This window comes from Peromyscus maniculatus, chromosome 5 (genome assembly GCF_049852395.1).
Source record: "Peromyscus maniculatus bairdii isolate BWxNUB_F1_BW_parent chromosome 5, HU_Pman_BW_mat_3.1, whole genome shotgun sequence".
Lineage (NCBI taxonomy): Eukaryota > Metazoa > Chordata > Mammalia > Rodentia > Cricetidae > Peromyscus > Peromyscus maniculatus.
In genome coordinates, this window is record NC_134856.1 from 47,479,600 (window position 1) to 47,507,576 (window position 27,977).

Here is a 27,977-nt window from a genome sequence, read left to right on the forward strand (position 1 = left end):
TGAATCTTTCTTTATGCTTGCTTTCCACAGTGGCTTGAACTTCCTCGACCTGATGGTGCGACAAGGGAATATTGACAACCCTCCTAAGACGCCCTTGGTGCCAGGATTTGAGTGTTCTGGGATTGTTGAAGCTCTAGGGGACAGCGTGAAGGGATACGAGGTAAAGTTTGAAGTCTAACTTACACAGCAGGGATCATCTAGAATATGTGAGGCACTAAGACTATGGGAAAATATATTGAAATAATAGCAGCCATGTTTTGTTTTGTCATTTTGAGTTTGATAATATTAACCATGTTTGTAATGATAGGACTTTCCAAAAATCTCATGACTGCTTATGTTTTAGGATTTTTTTTTTCATATACTATCTTTGTTGCTCCTGGCAATAGTTTGGGGAAGTGGGCTGGACAAGTCTTGTTAAATTCCTTTTTTATACTTACTTAAAATAGCTATTAAGACTTTTTGATTTTGTAGTAACTAAGCACATAGTCCCTTGGTCCATCTACAGCTACCATTTTCCACCATCTCAGGCCTAGTAATCAACTACAAAATGCAAAAGTAAGGGGAGTTAATTATTTTATAATAAGGTTCTTTAAAGTATTTCCCTAGTGGGTGCTTTTTAAGTTATCATTTATAAATGCTGAAATATTTTAGAAATGGACAAAGCAGGATTTCAAATCTAAAAAAGTGCTTTAACTCAAGTAACCTCACCCTGACAATAAGATGTAATTGGTGAGATATTAATTAATGGCTTTGGGAAGAAGGCAACATGTAAGTGGTTTATTTCATTATTCTGCTTTCATATACATGTGAAATTCTCCATAATCAAACATTTTATTTTGAAAAAATGCATGCATGAGTCTTCCTGCTGTTCTAATACAAACTAAACACAATTTAGTCTATAAAGCCTGAAGCACCATGGCTGGCAAGATGGCAGTGGATAAAGGTGCTTGCCACCAAGCCTGGTGATTTTAGTTCAATCCCTACAACACACAAGACTGAAGGAGAGAGCTACAAGTTGTCACTGACTTCCACATAAGTGCTGTGGTACACACACACACACACACACACACACACACACACACACACACACACACAATCTAATGAAACACTGCAGCAATATCAGCTGTATAAAATTAGGAGTTTGACATCTAAAAACTCACTACAAATCGAATTCAAAAGTTCTCACTCACAACTGGGAATCTCAGCAGAAAGGCAGGGAGACTGACGATTGAGAACACACCATAACCAGCTTTGCAGAGCAGTCATCTTTTCTCTAACCACAATGGACACACACACAGAGAGAGAGAGAGAGAGAGAGAGAGAGAGAGAGAGAGAGAGAGAGAGAGAGAGAGAGACAGAGAGAGACAGAGAGAGAGAGAGACAGAGAGAGACAGAGACAGAGACAGAGAGAGACACAGAGACAGAGAGAGACACAGAGAGAGAGACAGAGAGAGAGACACAGAGAGAGAGACACAGAGAGAGAGACAGAGAGAGAGACAGAGAGAGAGAGAGAGAGAGAGAGAGAGAGAAGAGAATTCTCTGGTAGTCTAGAAGGTAGGAAGTAGAAGCAGACCCCAGATTTAAGTCACCAAGTCATTTTACACTTCCTAGAACCTCATGGCCTTTACCCATATTCCCACCCTCACCCCCAACACTACCAAAATGCATGCAAGGCATGAGGAGTGAAGATGAGTCCTGTAAAATCAGCACCAGCCTTCTCTCCAACTTGACCTTCAGCCTGCAGCTCATCCTCATGCCAGCTGGAGTCACTCTACCTGAAAATATGAAATGTTCTAAATTCACATTGATGAATGCCGGGAAACCTCATCCCATTTAGCGATGCTTCTGTCAAAGATTTCCAAATAACATAGGAGAAGAAAAACACAGAAAGGAAGAAAAGATGAGCTTTGGACCTTTAAATACAACTTCACATTCTCTGACCCTAGTAGACATTGTCACTGAGGCACACATCTCTCTTTCCGAATGTGCTGCATGTATATAGATCTGTTTGTTCTTCACACCTCCACATGGCCCCAAAGAAAAATCTCACTCTGCTCATTCTGCTAACCCTGAGCATTGACTAGATATCAGTAAATATCAGAAATGTCATTGGACTTGGTTTAGAGGAATAACTTACCATACTCAATTAAATGCATTTGTCCTCTAACTATGACTTACCTTCTTTTAGTTAGCCATAGCTTGACAGCAATATCAAGCCTTCATGTCAACCCCTCTCTCCTGCCAGTGATTTTCAGCTGCACATATTTTTTAAAAAGTCCTCTCTATGTCTCTGTACAGGGTGTTGTATGAGAGAAAGCCAACACCAATATCCTCTGTGTGGTTTTGACCTAAGATTCTTAATCCTCATCATGTTGGAGATGGAATTCTATGCAGCAACATGCTCCATGGCACTCTTGGTTTTTATTAATAGCAAGAGACTGAAAAGTTGTGTCCTAGCCAGGGGGTGGCGGTGCACGCCTTTAATCCCAGCACTCAGGAGGCAGAGACAGGTGGATCTCTGTGAGTTCGAGGCCAGCCTGGTCTACAAAGTGAGTTCCAGGAAAGGCACAAAGCTACACAGAGAAACCCTGTCTCGAAAAACCAACAAGAAAAAAGAAAAAAGAAAAGTTGTGTCCAGAGGCCATCAGTTAAAAAAAAAAAGTTTTGGACTCATGGCCTCGGAGCTGATTTATTTTTCTTACTAGAATCAACTAATTGGATAAATATAGATACATATTTCACATGTATCCAAGTATTTATCTGTGTGCTGATCCCATCGCCTGGTCACATTTGCTATTTTGAGAATGAAATAAATGAATACATGATAGGCTGAAGTGTAGTGAGACCTGAGAGTGGTCCTTCCAACTGTGAAGCACATTGAAACAATTCATTTCACTCCCTGTGGATACTAGAGGCCATTAGCTACTCTGGGGTACTGAGTTGGTGTCTCAGTTTTCACAGTTCTGTGAGGAAGAGGCCAGTGCTGGGCTCTCTACATCATCTGGTCCAAATGCTTGCCTTGATGACAACACTTAGCAGAGTCACTGCCAGTGGGACAGCCTTTCTTTTCTCTCTCAGATCTTCATTCGGCAGCTACTCCTTCTGCTTCATGCAGTGGAGCAGGTCTGTGCTCCAGTGGATCATTGATCTGTGAATCCCCGAGTTTCGGAACCAGTTTATTCTTTGTAAAACAGGTGCATGTGTTACTCTTTCCTTGGTTTCCATGCACTGTGCTAAGTACACTGGATCCACATTGCATCGTAAACATGGTATCTATTTCAGAGAGGAGGAAAGTGACTTAAGGAGTTCAGGATGCCATCACAGAGTCCCCTTTTGTGCACTTTTACATGGTATGTTTTCTTCATAACACTTACCTCAAGTACAGTGGGTTACTTATTTGTAGCGGGAGTTGAAGTACCTGGACGCCAACCACGACGCTGCCACTCTCCAACTGTGTGACCTTTGACAGTGATTCCATGTTTCTTTGGGTTCCTTTAAATGAAGATAAATATTTATGGTCATTCATCTGTACACAAGGGCTATGACAGAACCCATCTTAAAGGAGGTTGTTGCTGTTGTTGAGTAAGGATAGGAAGCAAACACTAAGCCACAAGGAAAATACAATGGAAGAATTAATTATAATAAAAATACATAAAAATTGAACCGTTTCTCTAGGAAAGCCATTAGTTCTTGGGAGTTGGCATTGACCATAGCAAATTTGTTATTACATTTGAAGACTGTAATATAAGGAACTAATATTTCAAATTCCCGAATGTTTTAATTTACCTAGCACTTGGTGAGTCATACTAACATTAGTGCTTCTTCTGATATTTCCTAATAATGATATGCTATTTAAAAAGCATTTAAAAAACTTGTCATTTCAAAAAGATGGCTCTTTTTTCCCCATTTTTCATAGTGTTTGGCCAGATCAACTATTGATAAGAATGCAGTGTCTAGCTGTGCCTTCTCGGCTAAAGCTTACATGAGTCAAACTATGTGAGGTTTTTAGAGAGATGCCTCCATGTGCTACCCATCCAGTAAACATTGTATAGCACTCATCCCATCCAGTGCCACTCTCCTATTTCACTCAAAGCCACATTGCTTTTGTTCAGTTCATGCCTGTGTGTTTTCGTGGATCTCTCATCTACCAAGTTTCACGTCCACGAGGATCAGTAATCCTGGGATCTGGTTAGACACAAATACAATGAACTAAACTGGCAGGGAGTCTATCTAGGCATGAGAAAAAAAATAAATGAGAGTGAGCTGGACTCCTAGTCTTGTCCTCAGTGCTCAGGGACGTTTTAGCAGAATTTCAGCTACCCTGGTTTATCTGATTCCCTCATCACTAAAATAGAGTAGTTAAATGACAACTGAGTCAGAAGATAGCTTGGACAGTCCGTGGTGTGTCACTCAAGGAGAGGGCTAATAGAATGTGGACTCCGTGGCCCCTGGAAGAGTTTAATATATTGGTTGTGAAGGATCAAAAATGTCTTGAAATAGGGAGGTAGACATGAATATGCATCTTTGGCAATGCTAGGTTTTGTTTCATGGGGAGGAAACTTTAATTTCCATCAGATTCTAATTTCAGAAATCTCTCCAAAAATTATAAAATGTATTTGTTTAAACTTGAAATCTGAAATATGTTCGTAAAGTGGAGGACTACTTCTAATCAGTATTCAGTGAGTCCAGGATTACTTACAGACTTGAGAGAGGAGAAAAAAGAAAGCAAGTTTAAACCAGAGCCACAGGTAAGCCTGAGCAAAGACTGCTCACTGTCTAGACCAGAGAGGACTCAGGGACAGGGGAACCTTGTCTAAGCCATTTAAATCTCCAGCAAAAAGGAAAGATTAAGTAGCAGATACTCCTCTGTGCCCAGCCACTAGATCAGCATGGTGATTAACTGCTCTCTCAGACCAAGCAGACCAGGTTTGCATTGTTCCTATCGCTGGCAAGGCATACCAGGGTTCCATGACTCAGATATCTCTCCTGAATTGAGCTCTTTCAACTCCATCAGGGATGCCCTGACACCGGGACAGAGATGTGCAGATTCTCTTAGAACACTATAGATGTGGTCCTCACCTGTGTCATCTAATTGAGCTCCTCTTAACCCAGATCTGATAGGTTCCAGGATAGACAGGAAAGTTTTTATAGATGCTGTGACATCCACACACTGAGGTTGTAACAACCTTATCCCCAAATACATGGAACTGTCTGGTCCTAGGAAACAGACTACTGTGGAATCTCTTGGACCATATCAACTCTTCCACACATGAAAAACATAATCTTCACTCTTTTGGACCAGTGTCTGAAACATCACCATGCTCATTCCATTAGCTTAAAAGTTTATTCTCTACTAAAATATTTCTTCCAGGTGGAGTTGCCTCCTAAGCCCTGTCACTCAAAGTATTTGCCACCTGCAGTTTTTCAGAGAATATGAACAATTTAAGAGTATGAACTGTAACTCATTTACCATTATATCACCTGTGCTTGGAATTCAAGACTGAGAAGGGGCTTACATAAACCATCACCGCAGGAGAGCATTGTAATATTCTGAAAAGACATATGGAAACAGACAGCTCTTTGCCTGTGTGACCTCAGGTCAGAGACATAATGCACCTTCAGTTTCAACATGAGCAGAGTGGAGCTACTACCCCAGAAAGCTGCCATGGAGACTAAATAACTGATGTAATATGTAGGTTAGAGTTCAGTCTAAAATTGTTTTTGTCCAGTAAATGGGTTTTTCTGTAATAATCAAATGTGCAAGTACAACAACCTCTTATGAAGAGAAATCCATTCCCAGCCAAACTGTAAGTCCAAGGATGCTTGGCTATGAGGGTTAAAAGAAGCTTTAAAGGAAGGCCATGAGGTTCAGGTGAATGGCAATTTGGGAATGAGAGAGGAAGTATGTGCCTCATCCTAACCTTATCAGGTGGACTGATACTGTTCAAGCCTCCACTACCACCTAAACAGTCTTCAGAATTCTAGTGACAGAAAACAAGGATGTAGCTCAATTAGTAGAATGCTTATCTAGCATGCGTGAGGTCCTGGGTTCAAGTCCTCAGCACTGTATAAAGCCAGACATGCTGGTGCATACCTAAAACCCCAGGTCTCAGAAGGTGGAGACAGGAGGATCACAAGTTCAAGGTCATCTTCAGCTACATAATAAGTGTTAGGCCATCCCAGAAAACATGAGACAGTTTAAGAAGGAGGAGGAAGAGAAATAAGGGAGGAGGTGGAGGAGGAGGAATAGGAGAATTATTGTAGTGACAGAATGAGTTTCCCCAAAGTCATGACTGTGGAGAGGAGACAATAAAGAGTAGGGGACCCGGGCAGTGGTGGCGCACGCCTTTAATCCCAGCACTCGGGAGGCAGAGCCAGGTGGATCTATGTGAGTTTGAGGCCAGCCTGGGCTACAGAGTGAGTTCCAGGAAAGGCACAAAGCTACACAGAGAAACCCTGTCTCAAAAAAACCAAAAAAAAGGAAAAAAAAAAGGAAAAAAAAAGAGTAGGGGAGATAGGGACTGGAGAGATGGCTCAGAGGTTAAAAGCACTGACTGCTCTTCCAGAGGTCCTGAGTTCAATTCTCAGCACCCACATGGTGGCTCATAACCATCTGTAATGAGATCTGGTGCTCTCTTCTGTGTACAAAATAAATAAATAAATCTTTTTTTTAAAAAAAAAAAAGAGTAGGAGAGATGGGTGGTTAGGAAATCCAAAGTTCTCAATGGCTCATTAAATAATCATATGATCTAGAGCAATTTACTTGAGATTTTACTGCAAATACATAGAAATGTGCTTGCTTCATCAAAGAAGAAATCTGAAAATCGGAAGGATTTTTATGGAGGTCACAGTGTATGAATTAGGAGAAACATCCCATGTCTGTTACGTAATAGAAACACTGTCCATGTTGGGTACCACGGACAGCTCCCTATGAGCCGGGCCCTTCTTAGAACCCCATCATGAACCAGTTTCCTTTAACTTTGTACTTCTTTATTCCCAGATTGGGGACCGTGTCATGGCATTTGTCAACTACAATGCCTGGGCTGAGGTGGTCTGCACCCCAGTGGAGTTTGTCTACAAGATCCCAGATGACATGAGTTTCTCTGAGGCCGCTGCCTTCCCCATGAACTTCGTCACAGCATACACAATGCTCTTTGAGATTGCCAACCTCCGGGAAGGGATGTCTGTGCTTGTGCACTCAGCCGGCGGCGGGGTGGTAAGTTCGCTGTTGGTGATTCTGTTTCTTCAGGGTCGTGATGGTACAAATGGAGTTGAAATTGACAGTGTGTTTCTTATGTGAGTTGTCATTGGTAGGAATAATCCACAATAGCAATGGTACTCACATGAACAGCAAAAACCTTTATCGATTGTTGCAGTGAGGTTTTGTTGAACATCGTAGATGGTGTCTCTGGGGCTTAAGATGTTCTCAGAGGGTTATGGGAGGACACAGTAGTCTCAGGTGTGGTTTTTGTGCAGAGACACTTAGTCTTGGCATCATAATCAAGTGCTGTGTTGATTATTATGAGATACTGGCACATGTCACATCTTACTGATGCCATGTAAAATGCCAAGAGAGTGGGTGATGTCCTTTTCAATTAGTTGCAGTGTTTGACATGATTCTTACAGTAACATTCTAATCCACTTGTGCTCTGGTGTATTTTCTTAACTGGGAAAATTGTGGACAGAGATTGACTTGTCAGACTGAGAACTGCACATGAACCTTAGCACACCCAGGAGAGTGATCATACGTGGGACTATTCTGTGTGAAATCTTTCAGACATATCTTTGCCAAGTGGGAAAAATGAAGAAAATCAAAATTTCTTCTCTATTGTTCATGTACAGTGGGATTTTCTTCCATGGTTTCAATATGTCTTGGTGCTTATGTCCAGTACACACTGTATGCCCTTCACATGGACAATTACCAGGCTTGACATGGTCTACTGAGGTTTAGGTGGTATCACTCACTAACTCAACACAGATTCATTAAGCACATGTCGTGCTCTAGATACTGTGCAGACATAGACTCAGAAGAGAAGGCACAATCTAACAGAATTCAAAGGTATCTGAGTTGTGATTCTGTTTGCTGGCTTTGGAGATGAGTTCTTATGGTTTAATCTGGCTCAGATGTTTACATTGGAGGTTTTGTTAATATTGATTTAAAAGAAAAACTTGACTTTTTATAATTACCAGAAATTTCTGAAGTATAAAACAAATTGTGTGTGTGTGTGTGTGTGTGTGTGTGTGTGTGTGTGTGTGTGTGTGTGTGTGTGCCAGAGGTTGATACTGGGTCATCAGATGTCTTCTGCAGTTGTTCTCCATCTAATTCTTTGAAATAAAGCCTGTCACGGAACCTGAAGCTCCCAATTTACCTAGACTGGCTGGCCAGCAAGCCCCAGGGGTCCTCCTGTCCCTAGCTCCCCTGCACTGGGACAATAGGCACCACCACACCTCTCTTATTAACATGGATGCTGAAAATGGAACACGGGTCCTCATGCACCTTACAGGTCATTTTCCCAGCCCATGAACGTCATTTCTGCATTTCCTTTTTTAACAAAGCCAGTTCACATCCAAAAAACAAGGGTGTGAAAGTTACAGAATGCCTGAAGAAGAGATCTTCAATCTCATTCACAAATTTGCTGATGTCTTCTGACCATGAGTAAAGATATAATAAAAACTAAATGCCCCTTAGGAAAGAGAATACTTTCTGTTCTGGCAATCTGCTAACAGCAAGCCAGCCATTTAGAATGCTGGCATTTATGTTCTTAGTGTGTTCCGCATACAAAGTGTGGGGATGCTTTCAGATTGCCAGCAGAAGCACCTGTTCTTATGGAGATACTGGCTTCCATCCTGCCAAGGGTCAGTGTGATGGTTCATTATACTTACTTGCCAACTTGATCGGCTCTGGAATCAACTAAAATGCAAGCCTCTGGGCATTACCGGGACTTTCTTGATCCAATTGTTTTATTCAGGTAGGCCACCCTAAATGTGGGAGGCATCTTCCAAGGCAACCCAGATAAAAAAGACACGGAAGACAGAAGCCTTGTTTCTTACCTGCTTGCCTCCACTCTTGCTGGCAAGCCCATCTATCCTATTGCTACAGCACTTTCTCAGTGGTAGCAGAACCAGTTTCTTCAGGCTTCCAATGCAAGCTGAAGATGAGTAGCTTAATCCTTAAGGCCTTCAGCATCAGAGTGGTACTGCTGAGACACCCAGGCTCACAGACTAAGCAAGACAGTAAGCAGCATTCCTCTGTGGCCTCTGCTTCAGTTCCTCTCTCCAGGGTCCTGTCTTGACTTCCTGCACCAACTTCCCTCAGGGATGAACTGCTACCTGGAAGTGTAATCCAAAGGAACTGCTTCATATAGGGTTGCTTTGGGCCAGAATGTTTTATCATAGTACTGGAAAGCAAACTAGAACAGTTAATTTGCATATGTCATCACTGATTATTTTTCTCTTTCTTCTTGTGCTGAGAACAAATAGCAAGATAGTAAGAGTATCTTTCTCATACAGGAAAATAAATTCTTGGGAACTCACCATAATTTTTACTCTCCCTTATTCTGAGCTTGCAGATAGTACCAACAATAACTGAAATTAGAAAAAGGTGAAGGAGTTAGAGAAAAGAGCCAATAAGAGGAGGAAAATAAGTTAATGGGCATTACACAGGCTGGGATGTTTTAAAGCTTTGTTTGAGATGGACAACAGTTTTCTCCCTTGGCTTCTTAATAGCTGACGAACATAGGGGGAAATGATCACTTGTGTAAGCAAGCTGTGTTCATTTAATGGAAACAACCCCCTTAGAGAGAAAAATACTGGTTTGGAGAGTAGAGGGCTCGTCTTCTGTAGCTTCTTGTAAGGAACACATGTGAGAAAGCCATGAAAATCCTCACTAGAGCTGCTTCAGGAAGTGGAATATTTCCACGAAGTCTCCTATGCTGTGCTCCCAAGGGTGTCAAATAGTAGAGAGGTAAAATAAAATTTAGTGAAAGTCAACATTCCCCAGCACCAAGAGGATGTGGCCTGGCTTCCTCTTTGGACAGATTTAAACGTGTGGTTCAGCCACCTGTCTCGCCAGCGGGAGGGCCTCCTTGGAGAGAATTTCTTCCAGACAAAATTGATAGGTTCAATGATACAATTCAAGGCCACTATTAAAGGAAACAGTGTAAACCAACCACATACTTACACATACGGACAGTCATCTGAGCTGAGCAGGGCTGATAGTCTTGCAGAAATGAAGAGTGGCCTGGGGAAGGTGGTGACTGCCTCCATCCCCCATTATGGAGATGAATGAATCCTCCGAGTTAGAACCAAATTCCTTCCATGACTGACTGATGACTGTACATGTGGTCAGGGACCCCCTGAGGGAAATTTCACCTACATTATCTGTGACACTCTTGGAGAGGAATGGAGATGCTCCCCACCACTGTGTACAACTGTTGCAGTAGGCAGGACAATGGCTTCTGAAGACACCCGAGTCCCTGGCCCCTTTGAGTATGTCCCTTTTAGAGCAAAGGGAATTTCACAAATTTGATTATGCTAAGGGTCTTGAGATGGAGAAATTCTCTCAGACTGTGGCTAGTCTCAAAGTAACCACAAGAACTTTTGAAGCTAGAAGAGGTGAGCAGAAGAGTCAGGGAGGTTTAAAGATGTTTCCATGTGGCTTTGCTGACAGACTGGGGCTATGAGCCAAAGACGGCATCTAGACGCAGTGTCTAGATGCCGAGAGAGACATTGCATCTAGAGCCCACAGAAGGAAAGAACTCTGCTAACATTTTGGTTTCAGCTGAGTGAAATCCATTTTGGATATGAGATTTCCAGAGGCAAAATATTTAAAAAAAAAAAAAAAAAAAAAAAAAAAAAAAAAAAAAAAAAGACATTTTGTGAGCTCTCAAGTTTGTAGCCATTTGTCACAGAGGCCATTTTTCCTGGACCCTCTCTCATGGTAGAGATCCCAGTGTGGCTTAACAAAAACACAGGAAGCAATAAAAGAGTTAAAATTTGTCCCCTTCTCTGGGTGATTTTAAACCTGTTCTATTGTCACTCGGCAAACCAGAATATTAGGAGAACGTTGGCCATTCATTTTCATTTTTTCACTTACTCGGGACTGGGGAAATGGCTCAGTCAGGAAAGTGCTTGTTATGCAAGCATGAGGGCCTGAGCTGGATCTCCAGAACCCATACAAAAAACTAAATCTAATGAGACAGAGACGGGCACATTTTGGGGAGCCAGTCTACACTCACTGCTTGGCAAGTTCCAAGCCAGTGAGAGACCGTATGTCAAAAAACAAGGGAGACAGTTCCTGAGGAATGACCTCTGGCCTCCACATGCATGCAAACACATGTACACTTGTACACACACACACACACACACACACACACACACACACACACACACACACACCATGTAGTGAATTTTCAGGAGTAAGTATAGACATTTCAAAACCTGTGAGACTGTGGCCCAGGCATGCATATTCTAGCTTAATTTTAATGTGATTGGTAAAGATTAAATCTCATTAGGATAAAACTGTCTAAATTGGGTTTCTGTAAAAATATACAGTCTTAATAGCACCAAGATTTCTGTTAGCTTCGCAGTAAAGGTCGGGGTGGAAATTTTGCAGATAGCTCTCAAAGAATACCAACCTTAGCTGTGATTTTATCCAACTATAATAGGGCACTGAGAAATAATTCAGACCAGAGCAGGATGTGTGGTCGTGGGAGTGACTCAAATGTATCCACTGCTCCATCAAAGCCTTGGATACATAATTTCCTCTGACTATAGCATGACCAGATGGCCTGAGATGATAATGCCCCCTAATCAAATCTTGAGAAACTGGTGGAAAATTGGTTCATGAGCCCTTAAAATGAAAGTAACAAAACAAGCGATGGTGTGGGACTCATGTCAGGAACTATATGGACTTTGTTGCAATCCCATGATGAGCCTTCCGAATTTCAGCATCATGACTCGTGTATGCTCCAGTTCTAGAATTAGTGGCATGACTGTTACTGGGAAGCCATTTACATGGACTTGTGACATTCGATGCTCTCTACTTTGATATTTTCCTCATGTTGAAACAGTGATCCCCTTGGCACTGAGTGTCATCCCCTTTGACAGATATAGGAGCTGATGCATAGGGAGGTAAGAGCAGTAAGAATGTCAGAGACATAGTGAGCTCCAAGATTCTTGACCCTGTACTTCATTCTCTTGTTGCTCCACCATCTGTACCCCAGCAACAGAGAGACAAGAAGATGAGAAGGGTTGACCTTACAGACATCCTCAGTAAAGGACTCCAGGAAGTTGGTACTAGATCAATAACTCACTCCCCTACCCTCCTCCAGCCACGCTGACCTGCTCACTCTTCTTAGAGCACACCAAACACTCTAAACTTCTGTGCTTTCTTGAATCCTGTTTCTTCTTTCCAGAATGATTGTCTTGCCTAATTCAAATGTCACCTCCTCTGAGAAGGAAAACAGCAGTCACAGAAGCATCCTTATAGCTCTTCCTTTATATGTGGGTTCATCTGAACAATGTTTCATAGTTATCTAGTAGGAAACATGGATGGTTGTGTGGTAAAACAAACAAACAAACAAACAAACAAAAAACCCTGAATTCAACACTCAGCTCTGTCCTCCAGTAGCTAGGTGATTGTGAACAACTTAAAATCTTTAACATGGAAACAACCATGTCTATCTCATGGCATCATATGAAATGTGAGAAAAATGGGGTTGTCATTCCTGACATAAAGTTTATTGATTTTCTAGAGAAAGGGGGGAAAGGAAGAGAGAGAGAGAGAGAGAGAGAGAGAGAGAGAGAGAGAGAGAGAGAGAGAGAGAGAGAGAGAGAAGGAGAGAAAGAGGAAAAAGGTGAGGTGAAGGAATAGAGACTGGGAAGGAATGAGGGAGAAGACAGAGACAGAGAGGTTGACCTCTATATTCATAGTACCAGGAACAATCTTAGACCCAAAGCAAGGGCTGAATGACTTATAACTTCTGGCAAATATTTGATGCAAACAAGGGTTTACTCTAGTTCATATATTATACTTTCCAATTATGCCATGGGATTGACACCTCACCTCCACCCAAACCTATGAAAGTTTAATCACAAAGCATTGTACAAGCTCAGATCAAAGCTAATCCTTCAAAATATCGAACCAAACTCCTCATAACTGCCAAGGTAATGAAAATAAAAAAGCAAAGAACTTCTAAGAACCTGTCACATATCAGACAAGACAAAGAAGACAGGATATATGTGTTGGCATTAGACATATCTGGGAAGAGGGGATCTCAATTGAAGAATTGTCTTTAACAGATTAGCTCATGGGCAAGCCTCAGGGGGAATTTTCTTAATTAATGATTGATGTGGGAGGGCCTGGCCCATTGTGGGCAGTATCACACCTGGGAAGGTGGTCCTGGGTGATATAGGAAAGCAAGCTAAAGAAGCCAGTAAATAGCATTGCCTCTGCTTCAGTTCCTGACTCCAAGTTCCTGCTGGAGTTTCTTCCCTGACTTTCCTAAATGATGGGTTATGGTGGGGGAAATGTAAGCTAAGTTGCTTTTGGTCAGTGTTTTATCAAAGCAATAGGAAACTAAACTAGGAAAACATGGAAGTGCAATATGGTACCCTAGGTCAGCTTCTGGAATAGAGAATGTAGCCTAATGGGAAAACTGGTGAATTTCAAAAAAATCTCTGCAGTCTAGTTAATATGATGCTAATTCCCTACTTGAGGTGAATGTACCCTGGAGTGGAAAGCATTGCCATTAAGGACAGCAAGGCAATGTTTAAATAGAAAGTCTTTATCCCTTTTTGTAAAACTAAAACTGTTCCAAGATAAAGAGTTGGGAGAAAGACAGACAATTTCAGCTAATGGATTCTTGGCTAAAGTAAATGAATTTTCAAATTCTTTTTATTTCTCCAGCCCTGTCACATCAGCCTCTCATTTTCCCCAAGCAAAAGGGTACTTTAGAGAAAACAGAATATAGCTAGGTCTCCATCAATCCTAGCTTTAGTTGCAAGTCAGAAAGAATAGCTGAAGCATCTGCAACTCTTCCCTGGAAGTGAGTGAGGTTTTATGCATGGGCTCCTAGATGAGACACTGAGAAGACAGAGAAAGAAGCAGGGTGAGAAAAGTGATCGTTCCATGGTTATTAGAAAAGAAAACACAGTTTAACTTTCAGAGTTAACTGGCTATAGCACAATTACTACACTCCATTCCTTATGGATGAGGGATCTGTGGCCTTGAACTCACAGAGATCCAGATGGATTTCTGCCTCTGGAATGCGAGGATTAAAAGTGTGTGCTACCATGGCCTAGCCTCTATGTTTAATATAGTGGCTGTTCTGTTCTCTGACCCCCAGATAAGTTTATTGGGGTGCACAATATATCAAGCACAGTATCTCCCAGCATCATTCAAAACCTTGAAAAGAAGCAACCATGTAAGGGAATGAGGAGTCTCTACTGGGGCACCCTAAGTCTTCACTACAGGTTCCCACATGCCCAGGAACTGGTGATCCTCTCTAAATGATGGATTCACAATTCTTTAGCATGAAACCTGATGGAAAAAAAGCCTCAGTGTGTTGAAGAATTTAGGTGTGTAGGGTGATGCCTTTGCTTCTTTTCTTGTTGCTCCATTTTTTTTTTAAATCCAGATAAAAACAACTTAAGGGAGAAAGGTATTTTTACTCAGAGTTCAAGGGTACTATCCATCATAGTGGAGAAGTCATGCAGCAGAAGCTGGAAGCACTTGGTCCCCTCACATCTTCAATCAGGAAACAGAATGATGACTTCATGTTGTCATCAGTTCCCTTTCTTCGTTATACAACCCAGGACCCTAACTAGGGAATGGTGCCACCCACAGTGAACAGGTCTTCCCATCTCAACTCATGCAATCAAAATAATCCCCCATAGTCATGCCTAGAGGCCTCTCTCCCAGGTGACTCTAGGTTCTGTCAAGTTGACAGTTGGCATGAACCATCACAGGAAGACATATCATCTCAGCAAGAGTCAGTTGTGACATAGAACTTTTTTCAATGGTGGAAAGTTGATCTTTCTGAAAATTTCAACTCATCGTGTGGGAAAGGCATGATAGAACAGAGATCATGTCACAACAGCCAGGGAGAAAAGAGAATTCTCTCTGTGGAGATGTCATCTTAGAAGAGTATTTTGTTGAAAGCAAAACCATGATTGCTCATAAAAGGAACTAACATTGACCCAACTACTCAAGCCTACAACCTAAGAACTATGGTTAGTTCTTCTCTGACATGATGTCCCTTCCAGATCCCATGACTCATTCATTTATTCACTCACAAGTTCAGCACATAGATTGTGAAGATATGTTTAGTTCAGGACATTGAATTATGAACTAGAAATTGAACAAGCGATAAGACAGATTCCCTTCTTTTAATGAGAAGTCCAATAAATCAAAAGTGGACACATTAATCAAATAACTACATAAATAGCTCTGCTGTGGGTTTTGAAAGAGATACATGCTAACATAAGTGTTTATAACAGAGACTTGGTATAGAGAAGGATATGGAATCAGAAAGCCACTTCCTCATGGGAATGCTATTTGCACTCCACTCTAAGGATGATGAGTGAACTGGTGGAAGCAAACAACCTTGGTGAAAAGTGCATTTGGGATGAGCTGATTCATGATGGTAGAGAACTTTATTAGAAATGGGGTGGGTTGGGCTTTCATGAGAAGTGGGGGGTATATGCCTTCAGTGAAAGAATTTCAGACAACAGGATATTTCTTATGTCTACCAACCTCTCCATCTGTCTTAGCTTGGTTTCTGTTGTTGCGATGAATATTATGACCAAAAGGAACTTGGGGAGGGAAAAGTTCCTTTCATCTTACAGGCTTCAGCCCATTGTTGATAGAAGCAAGAGAAGAAGCTCAAGAAAGGCAAGAACTTCAACAGGAAAAGAACTCAAACAGAAACCATGGCGGAGGTTTCTTACCAGCTTGCTGTCCATGGTTCAGGCTCAGCCAACTTTCTTATACAACCCAGGACCACCTACCTAGGGCTGGGACCACTGACATCAACCAAGATACTGGCTTACAGAGATGTCTAAAGGCCAGACTAATTGAAGCAATTCTTTTACTGAGGTTCTCTCTTACAACTCTGGGCTATGTCAAGTTGTGGCTGAAGCTAACTAGCAGCCCATCCTTCTTCTCTGTTGTTTTGTGGTCCCAATACCACTCACCTAGGTTATTGCTGAAGTTCTTTAACAGTTTCCTGCTCACAAAGTCTCCTCTTTATAAAATTTCTCTCTCTGTGTGTATGATGATGTGTGTGCATGTGTGTTCATGAGTGTCTATGTGCATGTGAGGGCCATGGTAAGCTTGTGGATGTCAGAGGGACAGCCTTGGAAGTCAGGCTTTGCCCTCCACCTTGTTAGAGACATGCATTCTTTGGTTGTTCATCTTTACATACACCAGGCTAACTGGACCATAAGCTGCTGGGGATTTTCCTACCTCTGCCTCCTGTTTCACCATAGGAACGCTGGGATGACAGAAGTATACTACCATACTTGGCTGTTAAATGGATTCTGGGGATTCAAATTTAAGTTGCCATGTTTACACAACAGGGACTTTAACAACTGGGCCATGTGTCCAGCACCCCTCCACACACACACACACACTTTGTTCTTTCAGCTCTTTGCTTGAGTCCAAAATGGTTCCACAGCCCATGAATCTGCTCCTATATGCCTCTGCTGTAACAGAGTGGGGAATAATGGGAATTATTCTCAGGTTAAGCTCAACATCCATAACTTCTTGGTGTGTGCTGCCACTATTGCCAGCATTCTCCTGCTGCTCCCATCTGGCTTCTTCTCTTAGGTCTTTACCTCAGTGGGACAGAAAATCTTTCGGCATCCATAAAGTGCATGGGAAAGATGGCTAACTTTCCACTCAGCTCTGCATTCTGCTCTCTATGAGAAGCTGCACAATGCCCCAACAATGCCCTACCCTCAAATCTAGGTGGGATGATGTGCTGATGTTTGGGTTGATGGTGAGTATATAGACAGACTCCCTATAATACACACCAGTTTCAGGCCTGTCTCTTCCATCATAATCTCCCATGATTTTTTTCTCCCCAGTTCCTGGCAGGTGTTAAGTTTATTCCAAGAGACATTCTGAACCTGGTACTGTTCCATCAACCTGGAACCCTAAGAATTTTTACTTTCTTCCTCTACCCCATTTATTCCCTGCCCCTACCATCATGTGGACTTCATGTAAGCAAGGGGAAGAATAGAAACTGCTACTATCTAAACCACAAAGATTCCTGGGATCTCCCATTCCCACTACTACTTCCAAGTCCTCTGCAGGATGTGTTTAGTTCATCTACCTCCCAGTCTGCATCTTCCTTCTCCTTGGGCTTTCCCAAGGTCAATGATCCTGACCTGAGTACTGGAATCGGACAGTCTGGGTCAAAAGCCCAATGCTTTGAGCAACTGCTTAACATCTCAGTTTCCTCGTTTATATAATCGGAATCAAAACAACGCAACAATTACTCCAAAGCCCTCTATTCATGCTGAATGAGCTGACAATGAAGAGGCACTTAACTCAGAAGAGCAGGCAAAAAGGATTAGCCATGATAAAGGGAGGGTCAGCTTACCTTATCATTTCACCTCAACCCACAAAACTCAGATCTCTTTATTTTAGACATATTCCCTGCTTCATAAGGGCTGTAAATACTTGTATACCAAAGAGCTCATCATTTAAAAAACATTCTAGATGAAGTATCTGCTAAGAAGCCCTGCTACTGAATTAATCCCAGAAGGGAAATAACATTCCCAGAATTCTTGTAAATTTTAATCTATTAAGCAGTTTGTGGGGCTCTTGTTCATGTCAGAAAATGTTTTTCTAAGAGGTTTTGATCTGTATCTGGTATATGTACTAGGTGAATGAGATCCATTTTCATGGTCTCTGTGCCTGCCCTTCCCATCACCCCTCTACCATCCCATGGCCAAGTTCTCCTGAATCCTTAGTCCTTTCCTTCAGGGATCTAAACTGCAGCCACATACATAAGAGTTACAGAGCTGTAAGGAAGCAAAGACACCACCACCTTCTGCCAATCACTAGCTATGCACTAGATGCTTTGAAACATTTGTTTATTTCCCATTAAGTTCTCTCTGTTGGACTTTATGTAGCATCAAGGATAAGAGACTGTGAACTCTCAGTTTAAAATCCCTCTGTCCCTGTTTTATCTTTCCCAACTGCTCCATCTGTAAAGTGTGAGTGAGATTACTGCCAGCCTTAGCAGTTAGTGGTGAGCTATAACACCACTTGTCATACCATCAACACCAACAAAAGTTTAGCTCTTATAATATCCCAGACTAAGAGTTTTGATAATGTTTCCAAAGCCATAGAGTGAATTAGTCAGAGGATCAAATTGATCCCAAGTACCCAGGGCTGCTGATTCCCACAGCAATTCCAGCGCTCTTGACACTACTCCCACACCAACAGCCTCAGAAACACCTACATCTCTCTTCAGTTTTTTCTGCCTACTTCACTTTGTGCCCTAGAATAAGGGAGATTTTTCTGTGGCGAGACACTTGGTCCCTAGGGGCCTGCAATGATAGGAAGCAGAACTGCTAAAAATTTAAAGAGAACAAAGCGGCTCTGCCATGTCCTTCATGAATAATTGACACCACCAGGATTAGCTGCATCTTCACATCAGCAGAAAGGGCCATGACTAGGGTTAAGACCTCTTCTAACTGCCAACCCTAAGAGACAAGCACTTGCATTCCTAAATGTCCACCATGCTCCTGCTCCTGAGAGATGTGATGGAACAGGGTCCCCATTCCCTATCCTCAGAAACATCTGGTGAAAACATCTAGGATGGATTCCTTATGCCACCAACATGCTTTATATTAGATAGATATTAAATGCATTATATATACAGATATTAAACACAATAGATAGATATTAAATACAGTAAATGCTAGGTAGGTAGGTAGATAGATAGATAGATAGATAGATAGATAGATAGATAGATGATAGATAGATACATAGATAGATAGATAGATAGATAGATAGATAGATAGATAGATAGATAGATAGATAGATAGACAGGGAGATAGAGAGAGATCTAAACACATTGCTGGCATAGGAAATCATCTATATATAATCATATATATATATAATCTTCTAAGCTCTGACTATGTCTGACAAAGCCTTACTTGAACTCTATTCTAGTTGCTTTTAACTCGTGTACATAAATCATGATTAGCTTGAAGAGAGCTACCTTCATCATAAATATTGTAAAGGTTGACTTTGGCCTCAGAGGCTGGATCCATTCACTCAATATTGGCTGCATAAATATATCAGCTCTTGAGAGTAGACATACTAAAGTAGATGGAGCCCCATAGTTTCTATTCATTGTCCATGAGACAAACTATTACAGTTCCATTTTAGTAGAGGAAACTGAGGCATAGAAAAGTGCCTTGGTTGTTTGAGGTTACATTGTGCTATTATTAATGAGAACTGGTTTGTGAACTCTTTGTATAAGGATTCAAAGTTTTAAAGTGTTTGGCTGTGCAAATGAATCAGCTGTTCTGACAGAGAAGCTTTGTTTCCACTTGGAATGAGATGAGATGGATTCTCCTCTATGCATTTTGTTTGGTGCACTCTTCTTCTATGTTGAGAATAATCTGGTATTGTACAGGAGCTGGGAGATCCCCATGAGGAGTGAAGACTTGATAGATTACTTCTCAAGGAATCTGACAAATTCAGTGCTCCAGCATCCCTTGACCATAACATTCTACCTGAAATTAAGCACCCACTTGCCACGTTCACAAAGGCAAGGACAGTGCAATTCCTTCATTCTTGAATCTTGCCCATTGAGCTCACATCAAGCACATTTATGTAGCTTGATGAATATTTGGAGAAAGTGTGAAGAAATCCTAAGAAAAATAACAAAAAGGTCAAAAGGCAAACAAAATCTTTTGTAATAGAGAATCCAGATTCTAAAGCCAGATTTGGAGTTCATCCTAGCTTTTCAAGTATGACCCTGGAGCAGAGTGGCTTCTTTGAACCTTGTTTCTTTATCTGTAAGAATGTGACTATAATCTCTGTCTCATGGTTCTCATGTGGTGTTTTATAAAGAAGATTGTAATTGGATTGTCATACTCTCTTCTAGCATGCAGAAAATGCACATACTAGCTACTATTAATAATAATATTATTACCAACACAGTGTAATCATCATCCAATTAGGAATACTCAGTAGTATTTTGGCATTCACAGCTAGGAGTAGATGAGTAGGAAAGAGCACAATCTAAGGGTTGTTAGCTTTTGACACCTATAAAAAGGGCAGACACGGCTAATTTTGCATTCTTTCATGTATCTTTCTTGAAAGCATCTGTTTAGGGGCCTTTTGGATTACTAAAATGGTCTCACATGTACCTTTCCAAACATCAATTTCTTTGAAAACAGAGGAGATCATTAAACTTGAAAGAAAAGTTAGCTTCAGAGTTTTAGCCCCTTGAACACTTGCCAAGATCTTCAACTAAACAGACTAGTTTTTTTCTGGGTTTATATGACCCCAAGGACCCATCAGCTTCCCGGTAACACACCTGAAATGCCACAGTTGCTTTTTAGAATATTATTACCTTATTAAGAAAAAGAATACTTCAGCTAGGAATAAATGAGGTATGTAGCAAGTGACACCCTTTTCACATTTGAGGCATTAGTCTGAGTTCCAGCTAACACTCTTGGGCTGTTGACCCAAGTCCTAGATACTGTGCTTCCTAGGATGGCCTTGGATGGCCTCTGGTTATCTTGGTCGCTTCCTCCTAAGCTTACTCCAGGGTAAGGTCAAGTTGCCCTTTCCAGTTATGTACTCCTTGTTCAAGATATGGTTGGGCCCCTAAATTACACACCAGAACAGGGAAATGAAAATAGAAGCCCACCTTTCCCTCAAATAATCCAGAATCCTCCCTACCCTACACTCATACATGACTCCCTAGCTGTCCCCAGAACATTTCATCATGTTTCTTTCCATTGTGCCTTCTCATTTCTTTATTTCCCGCTCCTTTTCTGTTCCTTTCTCTTTATGCTCATTTCTATTTCTGCCTTTCTTCTTTCTCTCTGCATCTCTCTTTTCCTCTTTTTTGTTCCTTTCTTCCTCTTTCCTTTCCTGCCTCCTTGCCCCTTTCTATCCCTCTGTCTTCCCATTTTTCTTCCTCCTTTTCACCTCTCCTCCTCTCCCCCTCAATGTCTGTGAAGTATAAGCATTAGAAATAATTGTGCTGGTCTTTGGATATTTTATATTAAGCAACTCTTCTGAGAATTAAAATGTGTGACACAAGTTTTTATTATTTTCACTGGCAGTGGTGACAGGAACTGGGGGGAGGAGTAAAGGTTGCTGAGGCTGAGGAACATAGGACATGACCTCATACTCTAAGACATCACACATGACTGTTTATGAACTAAACTTAGAACTGGTATCCAGGATGGGGAAGAAAGGGATAAAAAAGGACAGAAAGAGAGTATTGAAAGAATGGCCACAAACACAGGATCTGGACATCCTGTAGGAACTTAACAAGCATGATAGAGAACAGGAGAAATAGAAAGTAACAATAAAATGGGCTGGCACCTGAGTTCAAAGAAACTGAGTTAAGAGTGGTAAACTCCTCCTAAAATATATATGGAATCCTTAGAAGATTTTAAATAGATATTTAGTGCATGGTTGGCATTTTTTATAAAATTTTATATGAGGGAGTGTTGGGGGAAGATGGGTGTGAATATGTTGGATCTGGTCAGTGTGAGAATCAAGTGGTTTTGCAATGAATGCATCCAAAGTACCCTTTCCAACATCTCCCAGAGCAGTGAAAGGAAAGACAGTCTTCACAAATTTAGGTATCCAGAGTTGTCATCATTGTTTTACTCCTGACAAGTCCTTTGTCATTCTTAGACCCCAGATTTCTTCTGTAAAATGAGTTATACCAGTGTGTCTTCTATGAGGTGAAGTAGACCAGATGCTGCTTCTGGAAACTGAGGTAGACCAGATGCTGCTTTAGTGAAGTGAGGTAGACGAGATGCTGTTTTGTGAGGTGTGGTAGACCAGATGCTGCTTTTGTGAAGTGAGGTAGACCAGATGCTGCTTTTGCGAGGTGAAGTGAAACAGATGCTCTTTCTGTGAGGTGCAGCAGACCAGATACTGCTCTTCTGAGGGATGCTGTTTTTGTGAAGTGAGGGAGATCAAATGTTGCTTCTGTGGGTTAAGTTGCTTCTGTGGGTTAAGTTAGATGCTTCTTCTGTAAGGCGAGACAGTCAAGATGTTGTTTCTGGAAGGTATGGCAGATGAGATGCTTCTTCAATGAGGTAGACTTGATACTTAATGAAAAGTGAGATAGAACAGATAATTCCTATAGTCCTGGTTGTCTTCATTAGTACTCTGTGTTTTCTTTAGGATGCTATCTTTAACTCCTGTGTGAAAACTTTATTATCTATTAATCTCCTTACCGCCACCTCTTTTATCCTTACTATGACCCCATTCTTTAAATTCTTAGAATTAGAAAGATAATTAACAGTTGTCATTAAGCATTCTATCTCCAGAGACCTTTTGAACTAGAGTACTGGTTTTCATGGCTTATTTAGCTGTCTTTTACTTTTCCATGTATAATGTAGTCACTATTTTTTTCACTCAAAAATATTGTGAGATTTTTAATGAACCATTTGGTGCAAAAAAATGGAAGAACGCCTAACACAGTGTACATAAACATAAATTGCCTAATAAAATTGCACTGAGTACTATGACATAAAATCTAGAACATTCTTTGGGATGAAGGTATTCATGGCCTCTAACTGTCAGGAGAATTGGCTGCTGGTGACTGCAACTTTCCCTGGGAATAGCCTTGAAAGCAATGGAGCTATATTGTGAACGATTTCTGCCCTTTGTAGCAAGGGCAGCCTACATCTAATCACCAGTTGTCTTGCCTCAGAAGACACAACACTGAAGGCCTAGCTAGTCCAGTCTCAGATCTCCTCTGGCAGCTAGCTGGTTAGAGAATCTCTCAAGCACACCACAGCTTAGCTTCTCCCTCTGCCCGCCCCTGCTTTTCTGTCACCCCTTTACACATATTCCTCAAGTCTCCCCATGGAGTTCTTTCCCAGGAACCCAGACTACAGAAATAATGAGGATATTCTAATGGGCACCACATGCATGCCCCATACAAACTGCCTGACCTATTGATATCCCTCAGTCATGAACCTCATTTAGATCTTGCTGCATGCCCTAACTAAGATCTCTGGTTTGGAATATTAACACACTCCAGAACTCTGCTGAGTGTACAAAAGAAATTAATGAATTCCAATGGATTGAATAAATGAGTGGACCAAGAAGTTGATGAACTCTAAGCCATTTGGGCCTCCACCAAAGTATTAAATTGACAGCCTGATGGGCCATTTTGGTCAATTCTCTGATAAAGAAGGCATCCCTGTACAGTTCCCAAGCCTCAGAATTCATGAGAGAGAAGAGCAAGTGGGAATTTACTCCTCCACTGCCCAAAGAGTGTCAAGCAGTGGGAGGAAAGATCTGCCCTATGAAATGAGTCAACAAGGGTAGAATACAAATGGGCACCCCTGCTGATCCTGGAGTTCTGTATGAATATCTCCCAATGCTTCTAAGAAACACATTACTGCTGCATACAAGGCCATTTGATTTGATGGTTAAGTTTTACATTCACATAGTGTAAGGTTTGAAGTTGGAGTTATTGTAAACCCAATTTAACCTGACAGGGGGAAAAAGTAAAACAAGCATGCATATACTATCTGCCTCTTTAAATCCATGCTGCAAAGTCTAATAAGACTACTTTCAATACTACAGTCAAAAATAGCTAAGAGAATGTTGTGTGCCAGACCCTCACTGCCTACTTAGTATGTATTACCTGGGTTTTCTCATTTTACAAATGAGTAAGCTGATATTTAGAGAACTAAGAAAGACTATAAATCAGCAAATAGTAAAGCCAGAAACTGAACCTTCATCTGCTAAGTATAGAGCCCTAACCACTCTCCCCTGTTACCAACGAGTAAATACATTCATTACTAAATGGCATGATTTTATAACTGTGATTGGTCTCTAGTATTTTCTTCTTCCAGGCAAAACTAAACACAGGCTCTAAAATGAAGAATATATATGTGAGTAAGAAATAATGGTGCACAGCTATAATCCACCAAGCAGTCTCTCTGTCCCTTAGAAACCCTGCTCTTGGAAGCTGGGATAGATGTTTAGATCAGAAGAGAAAGCAGGGCTTCTTGCATAATTGGGAGAGCCTGGGAGCTGATCCTCTGAGGATGACCAGCCTGAGTTTAGCTAGCATTTAAAATATGGTGATGAGGCTGGATGGTGGTGTGGCACGCCTTTAATCCCAGCACTCGGGAGGCAGAGCCAGGCGGATCTCTGTGAGTTTGAGGCCAGCCTGGGCTACCAAGTGAGTTCCAAGAAAGGCACAAAGCTACACAGAGAAACCCTGTCTTGAAAAACCAAAAATAAAATATGGTGATGAAAAGGGAGCCCGTCCTCATGCAAGGACAAGTGTGAATTTCACTTTATTTCAAATGGCACCCAAGCTTGGAAAGCAAAGGAAGCTACCTAGGTCTTTCAAAATCAGGGTAGTTTCTGTTTTCCAAGGATAACAAAAAATACTGTCTGAAGCTAAATGAACCTGAGTCCATTGAAATGTATTTACACAGATGGATGCTTTCATTGGAACACGTTCGATACAACGCTTTGTAAAAACAAAGGTTGGAAGATACAGTCCTTGCGTTGAGATGGATACTGGGTCTGTGGAGGACACCAATAAGCAAGTAAACACAGTCAGAGTGTGGGGGCTGCAAGAGTAGAGCCAGTGGAAGTATTCAGAAGAAAATGGTTAATTGCTTGGAGTGTGAAGGGATAATATGTCAGCCATTCTTAAGAGTAAGTAGTTTTCAAGTAACCAGCAGTAGCACCAAAGCCCAGGATCACACGATCCTTCCAAGGAGCTGCAAACATTAGATATGGCTAAGGCTGAAAGGCAGGGGCTGACAAATGAGAAAGGTGGATGGTGTCACATCATGAGGGTCCTGATCCCCCATCCCGTATAATATAGGCCTCTCCAAATTCCTTCCCACACTCCCAGATCCACCAATTAAGTTTTATTGGAAAATCATTGATATTGAACTGATGGGTAAATGAATGTCAAAATAACACCAAAAAGTACTTTTTCAGATTTTACTAGGTGGATTAGTTACTTTTCTCATTAATGTGATCACATGCCTGACAAGAATCAACTTAAGGGAAGAAGGGCTTATTGTGGCTCATGGTTTAAGGGCAAAGTCTGTCATCATAGAGAAGCCATAGGCACAAACTCGCATCTCACTGAACAAAGATGTAAGTCATAAGTACTCTTTGCCCCGGTGACAATTTCTCCCACTAAGATCTAATTGCTAAAGTTTCTACAACCTCCCAAACTAGCATTACTAGCTAAGGACTGAGTGTTTGAATATATGAGTCTATGAGGAACATTTCACAGCCAAATGTAACCCTAGGTAAATTGGTATGTATAATATATATTTTCATGTATTTTCTTCGCTCAACTTCACACAAGCATGCTGCTGTGGATTTTCTTATTTTACTTATGCTCACAACAACTTCAGGAGGTACTATGATCACTGATGTGTCTTGAAATTTTAAAATACTTGAGAGTTACTAAAGTGAAGCCACATCTACAGAAATGCTTATGTGGCAAGATACAGCATAGATGGCACATGGCAAGGATGGAGGTAAAATCCACACTTGGTGGGTCTTCTTCAAAGCCAATATTTTAAACAAGAAATATAGGTCAGAGAAGAAGGGAGAAGACAGAAGGTTCAGGTTTAGCCATCTGTTCTGACCACTTACCTATTTGGGGGTATGGAGGAGAACTTGCTACAAGCTGTCTTTTCTGATAGTACGTGGGGTTGTGTTGGCCTCTGAGAAGCCATTTGGAGAGTGGGAGAGCAGGACTGAAATGCATCAGGATACACAAGGTGGAAGGCATGCACCAAGCCATCTCTGTTTAGAGGAGTAGGCATAGTACTTCCCTCTTCTCCAGAGCCCCAACAGATGACCAATCTATCTGTTACTAGATTGAACAAATACAAATTTTATCTGGTAGTCTTTATTTCCCAAGGACCTGTGAGTCTTCCCACAGAAAGTTCTAAACCTTCCAGGGGATTATTTACACCAGCCAGGCAGTAAGCCTGGATTTGATGTGATTAGGAACAGGTCCAGTCAAGAATGCATTAAGGAAGGCAAGTATGTTAAGCTTCAAGAGCAGTGACTGAGGGAGCCGTGCTCTCCACAGTCTACCCCAAGGTGAGAGAAAGGCTGCACGTTCAGTGCTAAGACTTGGGCTGTCCAGATAGCCAAGTAGAGATGAACCTTCCTCTGTGTTACTCACCAGGGCCTGGACCTGCTGGATAGCAGAGAGACAGAGGAAGGGACAAGGCTGCTTCTGCCTTCCTCTCACAGCAAGTTCATGGAGTGAATAGTGGACTTTACCCAGTAGATCTTTACTATTTACTATGTGCTAGGCAGCATACAAGGTATCTGGAAAATAAATCAAGCACTATCTTCAGGGATTATCATTTAGCCAAATGGAAAATAAATATATCTTCACATATACAACTTCTGTTTGTTACTATAATATGCATGAATAATGAATAAATGTGTATATACACATACACACACACACACACACACACACACACACACACACACACACACACGATCTCTTCAGGACATTATTGAGCCTTTTAACTCAGTTTCTAACTAGTCAGACTGCCATATGAAAATATGACACAGCACTAGGGATGTAGTTCAAGAGTAAAGAGCTAGCCTAGCATGCACAGGGTCCTCTGGTCTACCGCTAACACTTCAGAAAAATTAATTAATTAACTAAAATAAAATTAAATATAACTACTGGCAATATCTCCTAGGAAACACTGTCAGAGAAGAGTTACCTGTTTTGGTTCATAGTTCTGGAGAGTTCCACGCACTGTGGAGTTGCTTGGCTCCGTGTGCTTATACAGAGCCTCATGGCAGCAGGAGTACATAATAAGAAAGGGTTGTTCAAATCGAAGCAGAACAGGGAACAGCGAACAAGACCAGAAGTGGCTAGGGATAATTTACTACCAAGGACCAGTCTACCAGTAGCCTTCTTCTTCCAGCAAGGCTCTACCTCCTACGTTTCCAAAGCCTCTCACAATAGTGCCACCAGCTGGAGACCAAAGATTCCAACAATGAACCATTGGAAGGCATTTCAGAGTCATAATCAGAACACATCCCTGTCCATACTGAGGGATGATACTGAATCAGAGACAGGTACGGTTGTGTGAAAAGCAGGGGGAAACACCCTGCTGGCCTTAGGACACAGCAAACGCAGGGCAGGCATGGCTCATGGCATGAAGTCTTTACAACAGGATTATTCTCCCTCTTGAGGTGCAGTTTCCTTACAGAGATCTAGCTGTTCTCACTGAGCCTGGCAGCAGACATACATACCCACATCCCCATCCTGAGGTCAGCACAGACAGTCCCATCTTCTGTCAGCAAATCCAGCAGCTTACTGCCCCAAGGCTGATTACAGTTGTGCAACTCGGTGCATGCTCAGAGCAGGCTGGAGTCAGTGTGCCCAGGACCACCCCTCAGGAGATGCCACATGGCAACTGGGGAATTGGTTACTAAAAATCAGACTTCTCAATGGGAGAACCATGAGCCTTGCTTTATGTTTTATATGATCTCTCAAAGGGTCCCACTGGAATGGAGTTGTGTTGTTCACTGGAGAAAGCCATTTTCTAGACTTGCCCATTTTCCCAACTCATTCCTTGCTCCTGAGATGAATTTTAAATAACTATATGCACCTATATTTTTACCTTACAATGCATTTGGAGGGGAACCCAAGCCCTTGAATTCATCTTCCATGAACAGCTAAAGGTCAAAACAATTATTTCTCCCTGTA

The 27,977-nt window shown here is 41.6% G+C and overlaps 1 protein-coding gene across 1 annotated transcript in view; it reads left to right on the forward strand.

Annotated features, from left to right (window-relative positions):
• The window catches only part of Vat1l (vesicle amine transport 1 like), a 164,279-nt gene that overhangs the window by 26,203 nt on the left and 110,099 nt on the right, over window positions 1-27,977 (forward strand). Inside the window, exons 2-3 of the mRNA XM_006974063.4 lie at window positions 31-160; window positions 7,001-7,216. Of these exons, the coding sequence (XP_006974125.1) occupies window positions 31-160; window positions 7,001-7,216 (346 nt within the window). The remainder of the gene's footprint in view (window positions 1-30; window positions 161-7,000; window positions 7,217-27,977) is intronic.